Source organism: Desarmillaria tabescens (genome assembly GCF_030435595.1).
Source record: "Desarmillaria tabescens strain CCBAS 213 chromosome Unknown EV420scaffold_31, whole genome shotgun sequence".
Taxonomy (NCBI): domain Eukaryota; kingdom Fungi; phylum Basidiomycota; class Agaricomycetes; order Agaricales; family Physalacriaceae; genus Desarmillaria; species Desarmillaria tabescens.
This window is the reverse complement of record NW_026848330.1, coordinates 140,208-156,872: the sequence shown is the minus strand read 5'-3', so window position 1 is coordinate 156,872 and position 16,665 is coordinate 140,208. Positions and strand designations below refer to the sequence as shown.

At 47.8% G+C, this 16,665-nt stretch overlaps 4 protein-coding genes across 4 annotated transcripts; 1 reads left to right on the top strand and 3 right to left on the bottom strand.

The window, feature by feature from the left end:
• Positions 1 to 817: 817 nt before the first annotated feature.
• On the bottom strand, positions 818 to 1,598 carry EV420DRAFT_1482191 (uncharacterized protein; the record flags this gene model as incomplete). Its single annotated transcript, XM_060469868.1, has 3 exons — positions 818 to 883; positions 977 to 1,032; positions 1,091 to 1,598. The coding sequence occupies 3 exons, from the start codon at positions 1,596 to 1,598 to the stop codon at positions 818 to 820; spliced, it is 630 nt and encodes a 209-aa protein (XP_060327937.1).
• Positions 1,599 to 2,626: 1,028 nt separating this feature from the next.
• EV420DRAFT_1630424 (uncharacterized protein) lies at positions 2,627 to 4,418 on the top strand. Its single transcript, XM_060476118.1, has 9 exons — positions 2,627 to 3,362; positions 3,411 to 3,456; positions 3,512 to 3,613; positions 3,708 to 3,776; positions 3,829 to 3,876; positions 3,933 to 3,953; positions 4,006 to 4,076; positions 4,129 to 4,263; positions 4,317 to 4,418. Exons 1-9 carry the CDS (start codon positions 2,895 to 2,897, stop codon positions 4,332 to 4,334), a joined length of 978 nt encoding a protein of 325 aa, XP_060327936.1. The 5' UTR covers positions 2,627 to 2,894; the 3' UTR covers positions 4,335 to 4,418.
• Positions 4,419 to 7,145: 2,727 nt separating this feature from the next.
• EV420DRAFT_1311660 (P-loop containing nucleoside triphosphate hydrolase protein) lies at positions 7,146 to 11,201 on the bottom strand. The gene is made up of 11 exons (XM_060468579.1): positions 11,005 to 11,201; positions 10,280 to 10,948; positions 9,753 to 10,232; positions 9,636 to 9,698; positions 9,537 to 9,583; positions 9,120 to 9,489; positions 8,499 to 9,062; positions 8,154 to 8,437; positions 7,981 to 8,099; positions 7,818 to 7,923; positions 7,146 to 7,766 (listed from the first exon to the last, which is right to left on the bottom strand). Exons 2-11 carry the CDS (start codon positions 10,903 to 10,905, stop codon positions 7,465 to 7,467), a joined length of 2,961 nt encoding a protein of 986 aa, XP_060327935.1. The 5' UTR covers positions 10,906 to 10,948; positions 11,005 to 11,201; the 3' UTR covers positions 7,146 to 7,464.
• A 30-nt stretch (positions 11,202 to 11,231) lies between these two features.
• EV420DRAFT_1630422 (P-loop containing nucleoside triphosphate hydrolase protein) lies at positions 11,232 to 14,868 on the bottom strand. The gene is made up of 11 exons (XM_060476117.1): positions 14,234 to 14,868; positions 13,916 to 14,177; positions 13,700 to 13,866; positions 13,579 to 13,641; positions 13,481 to 13,527; positions 13,065 to 13,434; positions 12,439 to 13,008; positions 12,091 to 12,374; positions 11,916 to 12,034; positions 11,755 to 11,860; positions 11,232 to 11,699 (listed from the first exon to the last, which is right to left on the bottom strand). The coding sequence occupies exons 1-11, from the start codon at positions 14,854 to 14,856 to the stop codon at positions 11,398 to 11,400; spliced, it is 2,913 nt and encodes a 970-aa protein (XP_060327934.1). The 5' UTR covers positions 14,857 to 14,868; the 3' UTR covers positions 11,232 to 11,397.
• Between the last annotated feature and the right edge of the window lie 1,797 nt (positions 14,869 to 16,665).

Here is a 16,665-nt window from a genome sequence, read left to right as displayed (position 1 = left end):
GTTCTCCGTCTTGTCAGGTCAGGGACACTTCACCCGTTACCCACCCTCCCCATTCAATCAACCACCGCCCAGGGAACTGGACGCTCTGATTACTAACTTTAATACTATGGAAGAACATCCGTACAATATATTTATCTCAGGGACCTAGCAATGAGCGAAATTAAGGGCTGAGAAAACATTATCAGATAACCTTTCTTTCTCCGGACAATTAAAGAAGCTCAAACTTCTGGAAGACGAATATGTGTTAGAGGTACAACAGACGATGACGCATCGCATAGCTGAATTTGAACTAGTGGACATACATACATAAGATGAAATCCCCCCGAGTGCCACTAGTTTTCATTCCCGTCGGTGATAACATGGTAAAATCGATGGAAATCATATGGATATTGTAGACTTCACAAGCCTAGAAGAGACAAGTCAGCCTCATGTCGAGGCATGCACCCTACAGCTACCATACCGCCCATCTTATGACTTACTATTAAACCGACAATTCACAGCCCAATACAACATCCACCAGGAACGGCTTACGATGAGAAACTTTGCATGTGCGCTAGTACCTCGGACCTTAATAATGAAACGACTGCGCTCTCACAGCACTCCAGAACAGAACGAATTTGTAGATCCAATAGCTGCTCCTAGAAATCAGACCCCAACCGTTCTATAGTCGATAGCTCCCAGCACATGAGCTTGTTCTGATTCAGAATTCGCGAAAGGTCATATCATTCCAGAATTTACCATGTGGAACAGGTATGGGAATCGGGGAAATACCTAAGATTCAATAGCAATTCAACCTTCAAGTAAGCTTAACTTCCAGTCAAAATCGAAGCGCTTGGTAGAGATGTGGAGCAATAGAAAACCCAGGATTAGTAGTGCTAATAGCCTATGTAGGTTTGTGTGAGAGAATAATCGGGCTTCGTCGCAATCCGAGACACCCCGAGATCACCGAAATAGCCTTTAACCTTTGTACACTCACGTCAAAGTAGGTATACCAATACAATGCTGATACCGCTCTCTTCACCCCTAACACGGCTGTAATACCAATTTGATCAACTCAATAAAGAAAATGACTGGAAGGAAAGCGACGCACCAGGGAAGCTCCTTGCCCAGAAAGACGTATATACAATCGAGTCATTAGCGCCATACCCCATAGGATCCCGCAGCCCAATATCACATTCCTGAATCAGATACACGGTCTTAACGCAGTGTATCACCGTACCCATCTGTTGGGCGATAAATCGCCACCCCGCACCGCACGGCAATCCAAATTCCATCTGAAGCGGGGGAAACCGTACGCGTTCAGCCTTCCGACTTGGGGATAGGTGGACTGATATTGGATTTGGATTGTATGAAACCCGTTCCAGCGCCGATTGGTTTTTTAAAGCCTCCGAGTTTGCTGTAACAAAACTTGGCCAAGGCTCTGATAATTCGTGAACGGTTTCTCGGGCATCGGGGACCTCGCTAGCTCTGGCACCTGGTGGACATTTCATCGGTCTTGGAGTGGGCGCAATACTTGGCCACTTCCGCATAAGATGCTTCCAAGTCCAAGATAACAACGCAAGTGAAATGCTCCCGTTGACGAGAATATAGGCAGGCATCATGAATTGTACGAGTTCCAGATGGACACCAACCTAGAGCTGGCAGGATATGTTAATGAAGGTTCGGTTCTATGGAAGGACCACTACATACCTATCAATTAGGGCGCTTCTCAAGTTGGCTAGGCACGCAGACCTTCAAGTCCCGACGTGAGAATGCATACAGCACCGCGAGGATTTACCACACTAGAGCGGCTTCAATAGTCAGGTCCGAATACCACCATCTGTTGAGAGAAAGCAAAATGGCGATATTTTTTCATCAGAACGAGGCGGAAGAGAAAGTGACCCGAATGCCAAACCAGGCTTCACCGTATGATCTAGTGAAAGTGACGTGAGTCATTCTGTTATTCATTACACGGTATCTTTTGACGCGTACTACTATTTCCGCCTTCTGGACAGCTGAATGATTAGAAATAATGAAATTGGTACGATGGAAGTGAAGGCCTACTGTCGTAACTTTCTCACAATGTCAGCTCTTGGAAAGGAACGCATCATGTACAATTCCCCTAGGAGAGATAGACTGAACTACCGACGGGACACATACAAGAAAGGTTCAAATGCTTGGTTCGACAGAGAACTTAGATGGTTTTTCAGTAGCTGATTTACTCAGCTCGTTCAACTCTCTCAACTCGTTAAACTCGAATCCGCGCTAACCGTGGTTCATCGCCGAGAATAATCGCGGCTCCACTATATCCTCATATATACGTTGAACATAAAATCCGCAGATCTTATAGACCTATCCATAGCCATTCGCTGAAAAATGAGGAAAGGACAAGATACTTACTGTATAACGGCTTAGACTATGGACGAACGTTGGCCTATAGATGTCTGTGAAGGTTAACTGATCCTGTTCGCCTCTGCCATGAAACAAACACTTGCGAACCCTTCAGACTGTCAGACGATGGTTGAGTAAATGGTTGGTACACGGAAGCAGTTAATCTAAAGTTAATCACCGTTTCGGCAGATGCCGTACCGGTCCGATGGTACCGAATTAGTGTTCCACTTTTCCAATAACCTTTCCTCGTAAGCCACGACCACGACTTCCAATAGCTTCGACTCTCGCATTACCCGCGCCACTAATTTTACTATCTCCGATAAGCTGGGAACACTCTGGTTTCTCGGAAAACACTCGGGCTCTCGAACCTAACCTTCTGGATGTGCTGTCTTGGTACTACCTTGAGAACGACAACACTAGTTGCCCGGCGCGTACAAGGTAAAATGTCACTGATGGCTATGATTTCTTAGAAACTGGCCATTCCATTGGCTCTAAATCATCTCCTGTTGGCTTGCAGGCTGCTTATGATCTGGGCTCTGTTCGCTGCCACGTCTATTTTTTTCGGTAGCCTTGTTTCTAACTCTCGCGCGACTACATCCCACCTGACAGAAGACATTGAAAAAAAGCTATATCTCATGACCTTCATGTGCGAAAAAACGTCCGTCACTGCGCTGATAACCACCGACCCTCGTAGTTTAGATGCTGTGGTCCGCCGTAATGTCCCTCTTCAATCCTCCATGTCTCTGGGAACTGCTATCATTACTGGTTCTGCCCAGGGAATCGGGAAAGCTATCGCCCTCAAGCTTGCTAGGAATGGCTTCAATATTGCTCTCAACGATCTTCCCTCGGAGAAGGCGAAGCTCGAAGAGGCCCTCAAGGAGATCGTTGCTACTGGCGTTCAATGCCGGATGTATATGGCCGATGTTTCGAATGAGCAAGAAGTGAAAACAATGATTCTAGCAGTCGTGTCAGACTTTGGTGGGATCGATGTGGTGCGTCATCTTCTTCTTGAATGGCAACAATATCAAGCGTGATCGTAGATGGTCGCCAACGCCGGTGTTGGACATCCCCACCTGCTGGTCGACAGTCCGTCGTTTTCGCAACTAGGAGTAAACGCTGGTCTACTAAATTCTTTATCTAGTGCCCGTCGAGACTTGGGATCACACATTCGCTGTCAATTCTCGTGGAGCTTTCCTATGCTACAAACATGCTGCAATTCAGATGATTGCTCAAGGTCATGGAGGTAGGATCATTGGGGCGTCTTCCATTTAAGGAATCCAAGGTCAGTGACGATTGGTTTGTAATGCTTCCAGTCTTCACTGACATTACCATCATAGCTCTATGGCCCACTGGTGCTGCGTATGGAGCCAGTGCTGCTGCCGTGCGTGGGCTGACTCAAAGCGCAGGTATTACTTACATTTATGTTCTCTTATCAATTAACTGATTGTCTTATCATAGCATTAGAACTCGGAACACATAATATAACTGTGAACGCTTATGCTCCATGTAAAGCATTCATTTCGGTGGCATATTGTTGCGGTCTATTAACTCCTATATATTAGCTTACATTGACACGCCCATCAGTAGGCTTCATGTGTTATTTTTCCTGACATTTTTCGACTAAATACACATCAGCTCGCCAGAAGGTGAGGAATTCAGACAAAGCTTTAGGTCTCTCGCCGGGGCAATCTAAAACTGATGAAATAGTGAGTTGTTTATCTATACTTTTCTTGGTAACTATTATGAAATTTCTGTGAGATCGCGCGTAGCCCCCTTCCCCAGGGAATAGGACAACCTGAAGACGTTGCCAGCGTTGTAGCATTCTTGGCATCGAAAGAAGCGCGCGTACATACTACCGTTACCTTGCTTAATTCGAGTTCCTTAGGCCAATGCGTGAGTGATACTTTATTTACAGTAAGATGCGAACTCTCCAATTCGGCATATAGTTATCCATTAATGAATGACTTGCCATGATTTGATTCGATGAGGTCGTTTCTGTTTGAAGAAAATGTACTAGTAGCTGTCAATTGTAACTTTTTAAAAGATTGGTTTTCCTTTAAAACGATAGGTGATTGCGAACACATATGAGAAGCCCGCCCAACTTCGAACCACTCCGGCTTTCCATCGATCTCAAACGGAAGTACGTCTGGTACCCGATTGGCGTGGAGATAGCATACTGTAAATAGAGGTTGACTCGATCATCTTCTACTTGCGCATGCACAGCCACCGGCAGCTCAGGAAGTCCCCATTGCCGCGTTGGCTTTTTCGGTGGCCTGTCCATGTCTGAACCCAAGTATTGGCTCTATAGCACAATTATGATTAGATCCACTATTTATGCTGTTTAAAATTTTGGTACTATATAGAATCGCTCTTTCTGTATGTACAAAAGGATGGCGAGGCAAATTTATGCCGGGCTGCCGAGCTAACCGATGATCCGGCATCTCGGTCCTCAGTCTTCAGGCAGCTGCAAAATTGCGCCGCACCGGCAGAGACCGTGCCGGCCCGACTGAAGCCCCTAACTAGTAACTTTTTCAACAACCCTCAACCTCGGACCACGACCCTTCCTTTGTCGTATTATCCTACATCGATTAGGTTACCTCTGAAAGGTCTGATTTATGAACTGCCTCTGCCATCGGTTTCTCGACGGGCTCGATCACTCTCTAGCGGCACGCGACATCGTAGCAGATCCTCTTACCAAAATCTTTGCATGTATAGCTTGATAATGCGCACCGATAATTAGAGTTTTTACCGAAGTGAGCGCTGCATTTCTAGACCTGAAGGATGCTTATCTTCTGGGTCCGTGCTCCTTCACGCTTATCTTTGTTAACAGCTTGTCTCGTGACACTGATTCAGACGAATTCGTGTGCATCTAACGAAATTTTGAATAACGACACAGTTTTCGGTCAGACTCAGACGTTGTTTTCCTAAAAATTCTTCGATTTACTTCACTTTAGCGCACCAGAAGTTGAAGACACGGAATAGGATAGCCCAAGGATGTCACAAGCGTCGCGACGTTCTTCGCATCGAAGGAAACACATTTTTTCACTAGTAAGTCGCGTAACATACCATCCACCGTTGGTTCGCGTGTTTCGAACTCATTAGGCCAGTGTGTTGACGAACTGGTCAAGACTTTCTACCGATCTCAAATAGAAGTGTGTCTGATAACACTCGTAACAAGTACGACAAAGATTTTGGTCGCATTCGGGAAATCAATTACAATCGATGTCAACTTCATGGTCCGTTTATTTAATCAGTCACCACACGCCAATCCATCGGTCCTCTAATTGAGAAGTTCGATATCACTGGAACAACCAAGCTTGAGTCTTCCCCAATTCCGCTACCATCCTTCTCACAAGCTGAGCAAACCTCGATGAGGGACTCTTCTAATTAGACAGGAAGGTTTACTCACCGCCTCAAGTTCAGGGAGAGCTTTGGCTCTTCCTGTGCTTCTTGTCATCTCCATTAACAGGAGCGCGCGGTCTCCCATCTGGACTGGTGAACGGTGGAGGCATAGGGAACTGTCTCAGCGTCGCGAGGAGCGGAGAATTGATCTGATTAGCAGGAGCCTTTGGCTGGGCTTGGATTTGGGGTTGCTGCTGAGAGTTCATAGCGTGAATATTCTGGGTCAAATCCCATGAATACGTGCAGGTTATATGTATGTCGCTGGGATGCTCCACAGGGGACGGTGCTGTGTTAAAGATTGATTCCTTGGTTGCTGCTGTGCGAAGACGGGCCGTCGTTCAATTAAGAGCCCAGATTCTGATGATTGAAGAGAACACGCCACAGATAACGGCTCAGTATCTGGCCCCGAGTAGGTACGTAGCGAACCAGAAAAGCAGATTCTCACCAGCAGAGTACACTTTCCCTGATAAGTGATCGGATCCACTGAGATAGAAGACTGCTTAGTACCAGTGCATCGATGAAACAATATCAGTGTTGTTGAACACCGGACTAGGAGGAGATCATCAATGAAAGTAGACGATCAACAGACTAACTTAAACTTCCGAATAAGCTATCTCCAGTAGGGCAAGGCATCACTAGACTCTGGCTTACAGACCAAGGTAACCTCGACGTTCGAAGGATCGCATCAGCTGACTGACCAGAAAGGTCATCTGACCAGCAAAGACAGCTCCGGAAGCGACTTGAAGTTCAGGGAACAGATGTTTGGGCGTCTAAACGATCAGCTTGCACCTCCTGACCGGATCAGATATCCCTTACATCACCTAGATAGCAACAAAGGCTTTGGATCTTCTATCGCGGTAAGTATAAAGAACGTCATTCGGATCTTAGAAGAACAGACCTGGGGTATTCGGCAAATGAAGTGCCTGAAGGACGACACGTGCATTGAGTGGATTATCCAATGATTCGTTCAACGATTTCTGTACACAATGGTGCTATCCATAGACAGAGGCCAAGGATCGAAGGAGCTAAAAAAAAAATCTATGGTCTTCGTCAAGCTGCTTCATAATTTTCAAGTCTGGATTCGGCCATGAAACATCTCCCTACGGAGCCTTCCGGGTTAACCGAGGGCGAGTGTTCTCGTTATCGCCTAGTATAGTTGTGGAATCTATGTTGTCGGCGGGCATTTCAACCCCCAAGCTGAAGGAATGCACAGAAATAAGTCCGAGATCGCCTGGGAGACCTGTGTAGTATATGCAGCTCTTCGAAGACCATGCTTAATTTAGTGAACTGAAAGAGCCCGGACTCTACACAGCAGCCAAACGTTTCTCCGAATCAGCTTTTGATAGATGATTCACAGCATCACGGTGTGGTTAGATATGCTCACGAGGGTGAGAAAAGATCACCTCTTCGCATCAGCCACATCAGTGCACTGATTAAAGCTGGACAACGCGAGGTAAAGTGTATTATATAGGAAGAACATCAGCATCTAGAGAAGAAGATCGCAATGGAACAGTTATGTTGACTTACGGAAAGTGCCCGAATAGTAAATACGCTGTCCGCACAACCCAAAAATGTCTGTAGAGTCCCAGAGGCCTTATTCTTTGAAGGATAGCAGGAACAAAAGTATTGGCATCGCGTAAAGAAACAAGAGACACCAAGTATACACATTATGAAGGGAACCACAGCTGCGGTTTATCCATCATGCCGCATCCAAGGGCGATCTACGACATCCTCATCCTCCGCAACACCCGCTAGGGTCATCGCCTCCAACTTCCTAGTAAAGTCATTCATGTCCTCTTGCGCAGCCTCCCGGAAAGCACGGTCATACCCCCCTGCTTCATCCACAGCAGCATCGGGATCCCAAGAAATCGGTAGCCCTTTCCATCCACCATATTTGTAGATATAATTGAGGAATGATCTCCACAACGGATCAAGAGACAGAACATTCGGGTCTCCAACAACGACAAGCAGTGCTTGTGCTCGAGTCACGGCGACTGAAAGAAGGCGTGAGATACAGAATGTTAGAACCGCGTGAAAGAACCCACCATTGAAACGACGGGGGCTTGCGACGAACCCAAGGGTATGCCGGAGATCATACTCAATGAATTCTTTACTACTCCTGACTGTCGATATAATGATGACCTTACGTTCCTAAAATGAATAATCGGTATGTTTTTCACAGCAGACCCGACGCATCGTTTCTCTTACCTGGCCTTGGAACTCCTCTACACTGCCGACCTTGATACCCTCATACCCTCTCCTCAATATATTTCTAATTTTAAGAACCTGTGCATGATATGGGGCGATCACGCCGATATCATTGTCAGCTAGACGCGCGTTCCGTCAGCGTCAGAATAAGGGCCGCTTGCTTATGTACGTACTGATGCGCAGTTTCTTATCTGACCGTAAGTCTTCGATCGTCCTCATGACATCGAGAACCTCGTCAATGTTGAAGAAGGATGGAGACGAGGCCTCCCGGTCGTCCTTGCCCGCCATGGAATGAAACACAATGGGGAATTTCTTCGCCTCGAGATGCTTAGATCCAATAAAAGCAGTGATACTCCTAGGATCTGCACAGGGTTGGAGCTCTCCCTTGTAGAACCTCTTGTTCGGGAATTTGAGAATCGCCGGATGGGAACGGAAGTTTTGGGTTAACTTGACTACCCTGTAAAGAGAGCAAGACATCAGCCCCAAGGCGGCGAAGGAAGTAATAAAAAACGACTGACGAACTCCCATGCCCTGCCTTCTCATCATACATGTCTCTCTGCATCAGTCGCTCAATATAGCTCATCTCCAGACCCAAGTCCCTGGCCACGGCCGACCTAATGATAGGTCCAAGCTGTTTAGGGTCACCAGACAGAATAACATTTGTCATGTTATCAGCCATAGTCTTCACCGCAATCATCGCTTCCGGTTCCGTCGCCTGACCCGCCTCGTCAATGAAGATATGCGTGAAATGCCCTCTCGGGATCCCAATTCCAAAGAACACCGAGGCAGAAACACAGGTCGTGACGATAACCTTGAATTGTCGCACACGGGAAAGAATGGGGACGGAGAAATTTCCGTTCTTAACGAACGTGAAGGGTTCGAGCTCGTGCGAAACGGTGGTCTTTGGTCTCGACGGAGCGTAGAAGCGGAATAGGCTATCCATGCCCAACATTATCAGACGAGAAGCGAGCAGGTCTGCGGCTGAGTTGCTTGGCGCGCAAGCCAATATTCTGGCTTTGGGATTGGCTGCAAGGATTTGCCGGATCGCTTCTATCATAGTAACGGTTTTTCCTGTTCCAGGCCTATATCACCATTTCAGTTAGACAAAGTAGCGATTATTGCGCGGGCTTCAAACTTACGGGCCAAATATAACAAAAGGTACCGTCCCAGGACGCTGGCGGAGTATGCAATCCACCGCCAGTCTCTGACGGGCATTTGTACTGATTAGCGTGTTGAAAGGCTTCCACGGTGTAGCTCTTAAAAACGTAAGAACATGCTGCTTTGTGGGTAAGAGTAACCGCGCCGGCGCGAATGCTGTATCGAGCGCTTGGTGCTGACGGCGAAGGGGGTATCTATTCAATTTGAACCGAACAAGGAATCTGTCCGTGGGAGAGGCTCTGAAAGAGCGATGGAAACACAATCCTACTTCTTCTTTCCTGACGACATGGACACCGCCGGAATACCAATGACCTTCGGGGGCATCGCTCCGTCGGGCGAGGATGACGTCGCCTAGCAGAAGTGTAAGCTAAGACTAACATTGGAGAGGAAAGACCTACCGACGAGTACACTCGGTCTCTTCTCAGCTAAGCCGGGAACATTGAGACTATAGGATAATGTCAAAACGTCTTTTTCAACAGAGGCGATTAAACTCGTACTAGTAGTATTGGTTATGCTGCGTGAGCTGGGCGTCAGGGATGTCATAATATTCCAGATCTTGACTGAAGAGTAGGTCATGTAAGAACGTGCAAGACCAGCGACGAAAAAGCGCTTACCTCATTTTGAACTCTTCAGCCCAAATCAAGTGCTTGTAATACTTCCCGTATGCGGCGCCTTCAATAGTGGACGGTAAGAAAACACCAAGGAGGCGCTGCGTGATCTCAGCAACGGAACCTGTAGACAGCGTTGCCAGGAGACTTTTCGGAATGTCGGCCTTGGGAAGTTCAACGATGTACGGAATGACGCTGAGAGCTGGAGGCTTTACGCCTTTTACCACAGCCGTCTCTGGGTGGCGCGTCGTCGGCTTACGAGGGATGTAAGGTGCCTTCGGTTGCAGAGCTTTGTGTGCAGCTGCGTTGCCGACGATGATGTGAAGAGGTCGGCATATGATGAACTGCGTATGGAGATGTAAGTCTTCGAACACCAGCTCTAGCCGGTCGTCTCCACGTCCGGGAAACGTCTGTAGCGCAGTGACAATCAGCTTGACAGGCTGTCGATACTTGAGTTGATATCGGCCCGCAGGGTGGACGGTAAATCTTGACAAAAAATTGGTAAGGCAAGACATCTAGATAGAGAAACTTACGGAGAAAACACGGATCGACGTTTCGACGACGCCAATTGCACCGACACAGCCAGACGAGCGTGGGGAACTGTCGTGCTGATAGTCACTGGAACCGACACCCCAGCACGAACAGCATCGAGTTCAACAATGCCGAAGTCGAGATCGCCGGTGACGGTGACATCGTGTTTATCTTGCGCGGCTTCCTCGAGAGCGGAAGAATACTTGGCAAACTGTTCTCTGTCTTTGTGTTTCTGATTCGAGAGGTGGCCCTTCCAATGAGGATTGAATATCTGTCGATTGCAGATGGCACAGAGCGTGTGGCCTGGAACGACGTCAGGCTCTTCCGGTTGCACATCGGAGGATACGCCTTGCTGCTGAGCTGTAAGATGATGGCGTCCTCCGGTGACATGCTGCGCCCAACATTTCATGCCAGGAACGTTCACATTGCAAATACGGCAGGCATACAGCGCTGAACCTGATACAGCATTCTGGTGAATCTTTGTGCTGAGGTGCACGTCGTAGGAAGCTCGATCAGGATAAATATTGCGGCAGGCGTCGCATGAGAATGTATTGGATTCGTATCGAAAAGGACAATTTGCATCGTCGCAGTGGCCAGTGGCAAGTTCGTGTGGACAGATGGTAGTCATGGTGGGGGAAGGGAAGGGAAGGCGAGGAAGCCCTTCAAGTACCCTAAAAACACGATGTAAATAAGCACCAAGTGACAAAACAGGTATTTCGTTCCTTACCTTGCTTCCACTGGCCTCGAGGATTAGGTGCCTCCCCTCCTTTTTTCTCTTCACATTGGACCCCATTCCATACATTCCCATTTTGTACGGATCACATTAGCATCGTGTAAAGTAAACTATCGAATCGGATTAACATCCACACAGACGAGCAAAGCAAAATTACAGGTGCCAAATTATGCACGTCATGAACATTGAAGAGAAACATTGAATTTCGAGTCGTAAGCGCGCGTTTTGATTGGTCATCGGTCACGTGTACGTGCTACTACACTTTTCCTGTCTTTACTTGATTGACTACGTACTCCACCGCTCATGTACTACGTCAACCCCGTATTCGCATCGTGGTCCCTCGAGTGCCTCTACGGTAGAAATTATCCCCGCAAAAGTTACCGCAATTTACCCATCATGTCGTGTCCAAGGACGATCCACGACATCTTCATCCTCTCCAACAGCAGCCAGCGTCATCGCCTCCAATTGTCTACCAAAGTCATTCATATCCTCTTCAGCGGCTTCCCGGATGGCGCGGTCATAACCCCCGGATTCGTCCACATCAGCATCGGGATCCCAAGAAATCGGTAACCCTCTCCATCCACCGTTTTTGTAGATGTAGTTGAGGAACGACCGCCATAGGGGATCGAGAGAAAGGACGGTCGGATCTCCGATGACGACGACGAGTGCCTTTGCTCGAGTTATGGCCACTGAAATGACAAGATGAGATACAAGGTAAGAGAGGGGATGATCAGTGCAATTTACCATTGAAGCGACGAGGACTGGCAACGAATCCAAGAGTGTGCCGCAGATCAAATTCTACAGATTCTCTGCTACTTCTGACTGTCGATATGATAATCACCTTGCGTTCCTAAGTGAGAACCTGTCATTAGCGCAAAATAATGACAAGACACCATTCCTCTTACCTGGCCCTGGAACTCCTCGACACTACCAACTTTGATGCCATCGTATCGTCCCCTCAGTGTATTCCTGATCTTGAGAACTTGAGCATGATATGGCGCGATCACACCGATATCATCGTCGGCTAAAGAAACAGCCTGTTAATATGGAACGTTGTAATGATATGTCGCGGTCACATACTGATGTACAATTTTTTATCAGAGCGTAACTCCTCAACTGTTTTCTTGACATCCAGAACCTCGTCGATATTGAAGAATGATGGAGACGAAGCCTCGCGAGCATCCTTGCCTGCCATTGCATAGAAGACAATAGGAAATTTCTTTGCTTCGAGGTGTTTCGACCCAATGAAAGAAGTGATGACCTTGGGGTCCGCGCAAGGCTGAAGCTCTCCTTTATAGAACCGCTCGTCCGGGAATTTGAGGATTGCAGGATGAGAGCGGAAGTTCTGTATCAGTTTCACCACCCTACAGAGATGAAGAAAGGTTAGTAATTAGACTCATGGGCATGAGTAAAAGGAAGACGACTAACGGGTGGCTGTCGTCCTGATCCTCCTCGTCATACATGTCCCTCTGCATCAGCCGCTCGATGTAACTGATCTCCAGGCCTAAATCCCTCGCCACTGGTGACCTGATGATAGGCCCAAGCTGCTTAGGATCACCCGACAGGATGACATTAGTCGTATTGTCAGCCATGGTCTTTATCGCAATCATCGCCTCCGGTTCTGTAGCCTGGCCAGCTTCGTCGATGAAAATATGCGTGAAGTGTCCTCGTGGAATACCAATACCAAAGAACACCGACGCAGAGACACAGGTCGAGACGATGACCCTGAATTGGCGGACGCGAGCTAAGATGGGAACGGAGAAGTTACCCTCATCATTGACGTAGGTGAAAGGCTTAAGCTCGAGAGGTACAGCTTGTTTCGGTCTGGATGGGGCGTAGAATCGGAAGAGCGCGTCTTCTCCCAGCATCATAAGGCGGGACGTGATAAGATCTGCTGCCGAATTACTCGGAGCACACGCGAGGATACGAGCTTTGGGATTGGAGGCATGGATCTGCCGAATTGCCTCTACCATGGTGACAGTTTTACCCGTCCCGGGCCTACATAGGAACAGCGTCAATTGTCATTCCATTCGTCATAGATATAAGCGACTTACGGCCCAAAGATGATGAAGGGCACTGATCCCCCAGGTTGACGAAGGATGCAGTCGACCGCCTGTCTTTGCTGCGGATTGGTATCGATCAACTTGTTGAAAGGCCTCCACGGGGATGCTCCCGATGGCGCCAGGACGTGCTGTTCGGTGGGCAGGAGTAAACGCGCAGGAGCAAAAGCTGTTTCCAAGGCTTGATGCTGTCGTCGAAGTGGGTATCGGTTTAGTTTGAAGCGGACAAGGAATCTATCCGTGCTAGTCGCTTTGAACGAATAGTAGAAACATAGCCCGACTTCTGCCTTATGAACGAAATGAACACAGCCCGAATACCAGTGACCTTCGGGTGCATCACTCCTTCGAACGAGGATGTTGTCCCCTAATCCCCTTTAGCGACACTAAGCATAAAAGGCTGGGATACGAACCAACGAGGACACTAGGCCTTTTTTCAGCCAAACCGGGGACTTCAAGGCTATTGCAACACATGTGAGATAAAAAGGCATTGATAATCGCTGACACGTACTGATAGTATCTTCCGTTTCCTGTAAGTTTAGAATTAGGAATATCATAGTACTCCAAATCTTGGCTACAGAACTCGTGGCATTAGTGGGAAGATAACCACAAAAAATGAAATGGGTACTGACCTCGATTTGAACTCTTCGGCCCAGATCAAATGTCGGAAATGCCTCCCATAGGAAGCACCCTCGATCGTAGGAGGGAGGAACATCTCCCGAAGCCGCCTGACGACCTCTGGGACGGAGCCGGTCGCCAGGGTGGCATGCAAGTTCTTGGGGATATCATACTTTGGAAGCTTGACAATATAGGCAACGGCGCCAAGAGCTGGCGGTCTCTCCTTCAACGATTTTCGTCTCCGGATGTCGGGCCGTTCTTTTTCGGGCGACGTATGGCGTTTTCGGCTGCAGTGCCCTGTGAGCCTCTGGGTCACCGACGATAATATGGATGGGTCGACAGATAATGAATTGTGTGTTCAGCTGCTGATCCTCGAAAGCAAGCTCTACCCTGTCGTCTGCACGTCCCGGGAAATTTTGACACCCCGCAACGGTCAGTTCCAGTGGTTGACGGTACTTTAGTTGCAGTGTCCCAAGAGGCGTGATGGTGAACCTGTTGACAGAAACTTCATTCAGATTATAATTCGAACATCTTCACGAAGGACGCACGGAGAGAACGCTGAGCGATGTTTCGAAGATGCCAAACGAACGGCCACAGAAAGACGCGCGTGGGGAACTGTGGTACTGATAGTCAGATGTGCGGATATACCTGAACCCGCGACGCTAGGATTGACGATATCAAAATCGAGGTTCCCTTCCACGATAACGCCGTGTTTGTTTTCCTCGGCTTCTTCTAGAACAGAAGTGAACTTGGTATACCGTGTCCATGCTTTGTGTCTTCTGCCGTTGATGTGGATATTCCAGACATCGTTGGGAATGTGCATGTTACAAGATGGACAAAAAGTATAACCTTCAACCTCCTCAGGCAGTTCTGGTTGAACATCGGGAGATACCCCTCGTCGCTCGGCCGCTCTGAGGTGACGCGAACCACGAACGTGTGAATCCCAACCAGATCCGGCCATAGTTCTGTCACAAGCCCTACAGTAGGACATCCCCGGCGCTCGAGATGCAACCGCCAGATGCCTTTTCGAGATCAAATGTGCATCGAGATTTTGTTGAGTGAGGAAAGTTTTCCGACATGGATTGCATACAAGTAGTACATCATGTCGAAGGCGACAGGAATCATCATCACAGTGGCCAGCTGAAAGAATTTTGGGACAAACGGCGACCATGGTGGTAGAGATAAAGGAAGCGATAAAGAGACTCGAGGCACATCAAAGCCTGCCTTTCAATGAACTTTAAATGTCACAATCGATCAACTAGAACTTGGCAACAAGCGCCGGGCACTAATTTGGTAATTCTGCACTTCTGTGCTTCTCTCCGGCCTCGAGGTTGTCACGCCACAAATTTCCGAACCTATATTTCCTCCGGCTTCAAAACTGGATTCTTTCTCTGACAAGGAATGTCTTGAATCGGTGCGGTTTTCTTGCAGACGTGAACATTCTAAAAAAGAAAATAAGTTTACTAGGCCCTGAAAAAGCTGAACGGAGAGAGTTGATTGACCATGCCACGAGTGACAGGGACAGCTTCCTTATCATCATCATTCTGCATTTTATTAACCACCATAAGTACACTCACTACTAAGATGCTTTGAGGTGACGATCTGCGCTTTGACTCGGAGACGGATGCAGACTTACTGTCAACACTGAGTGGGCATGCCCTGAACGAAGCTACGCTGACAAAGGGCCTTCACTTCATACGAGAAAGCAGTATTCTTGTCCTCGAGCAGGCGCTCCAGCTTGAGATTGAAGCCTTCGCGACAGAAAAACAGTTTTCAAGTGAAAAATCTGTGGCGTTCCCGATATGGTATTTCCGTTACTCTTCCGGGCCGCCCGGCTTCGAATTTGACCTCACGGTATCTCACTAGGTTCACGTTGGGTTCACGCGCTCATCAACATCGCTTGACACCGGCATTAAATTATTCTCGCACTCCTGATAACTGGAAATCTGGACTGCTACTCGCATATCATGAGTTCTGACTCCGAGCTACTTAGTCGATAGAGATGAACTGAAAATGATGTTTTGGGTCAAGTGTCAGCCTTTCTTGGCTCGTTCTGGCTATATGCTTCGCCCTAAATATCATCTTGACTGGACTCCATCATGGCTGAAGAAGGACGGTATCAGACGGCTGAGCTTTGACTGGTGGGCGGAGGATAAGCATGTCCCATTTGTTGTACGGTCAAAATTCCTCTTATTTGATTTATGTCAACGACATTTGTTTTCTTTAGAAATAAATGTGATGTACGCTATACGGAAAGACGGTTCAGAGCTGCCCTCCGAGTAACGCGAACAGATGTGACCGACGACCTCTCCATGGCAAGCTATCTTTGCGCTCTCACGCTGCTCCTATCCTTGGTACTGTGCCTATTCAGACGATGAGCACAGTGTGTTTATGGTCATGCATTTGCTTGCTTCCAGATTTCGGGTATTCCGAGTATCGTTGCAAGTTAGAATTCATAGGTACATTCCGTCAATTACTAGAAGTACGTGTCCCTCCATTGATATAATGCTAATTCGCCCTTAACTCCTTGCAAGGGCTCAATTTTATGCAGTCTCAACATATCACACGGGTTATGTCTAGAGACTCCTTGCCATCTTGTACTGACAGCTCTTTATAGCGACGCGGGCCATGTGCTCTTAACTTCCTGATGGATGCATCCGAAGTCTGTCCAAAGGGATTTCATTTCGTCTGTAACGACAGTTACGATGGTGTTCACCGAAGCATCCCCCAACGTCCTTGCCGGTGCCGCGTCAGTTCGGTTCGATATTCTATCATCGGCTTTGAAACTTCTCAGAAATATCCAAATGGCAAAGACACTGCAACGCGGCATACAAATAGCCCCAGAGTTCTCTCCTGTAACTCATTCAAGCTCGACATCTACAACATAGGTGCGAGTCGGATGCGACATTCCTTGAATTCTGTGAGGTACGTAGTTGTAGAAGTCTACCTAAGTTCTTGCGCTACTCATGGATTCAGAAAT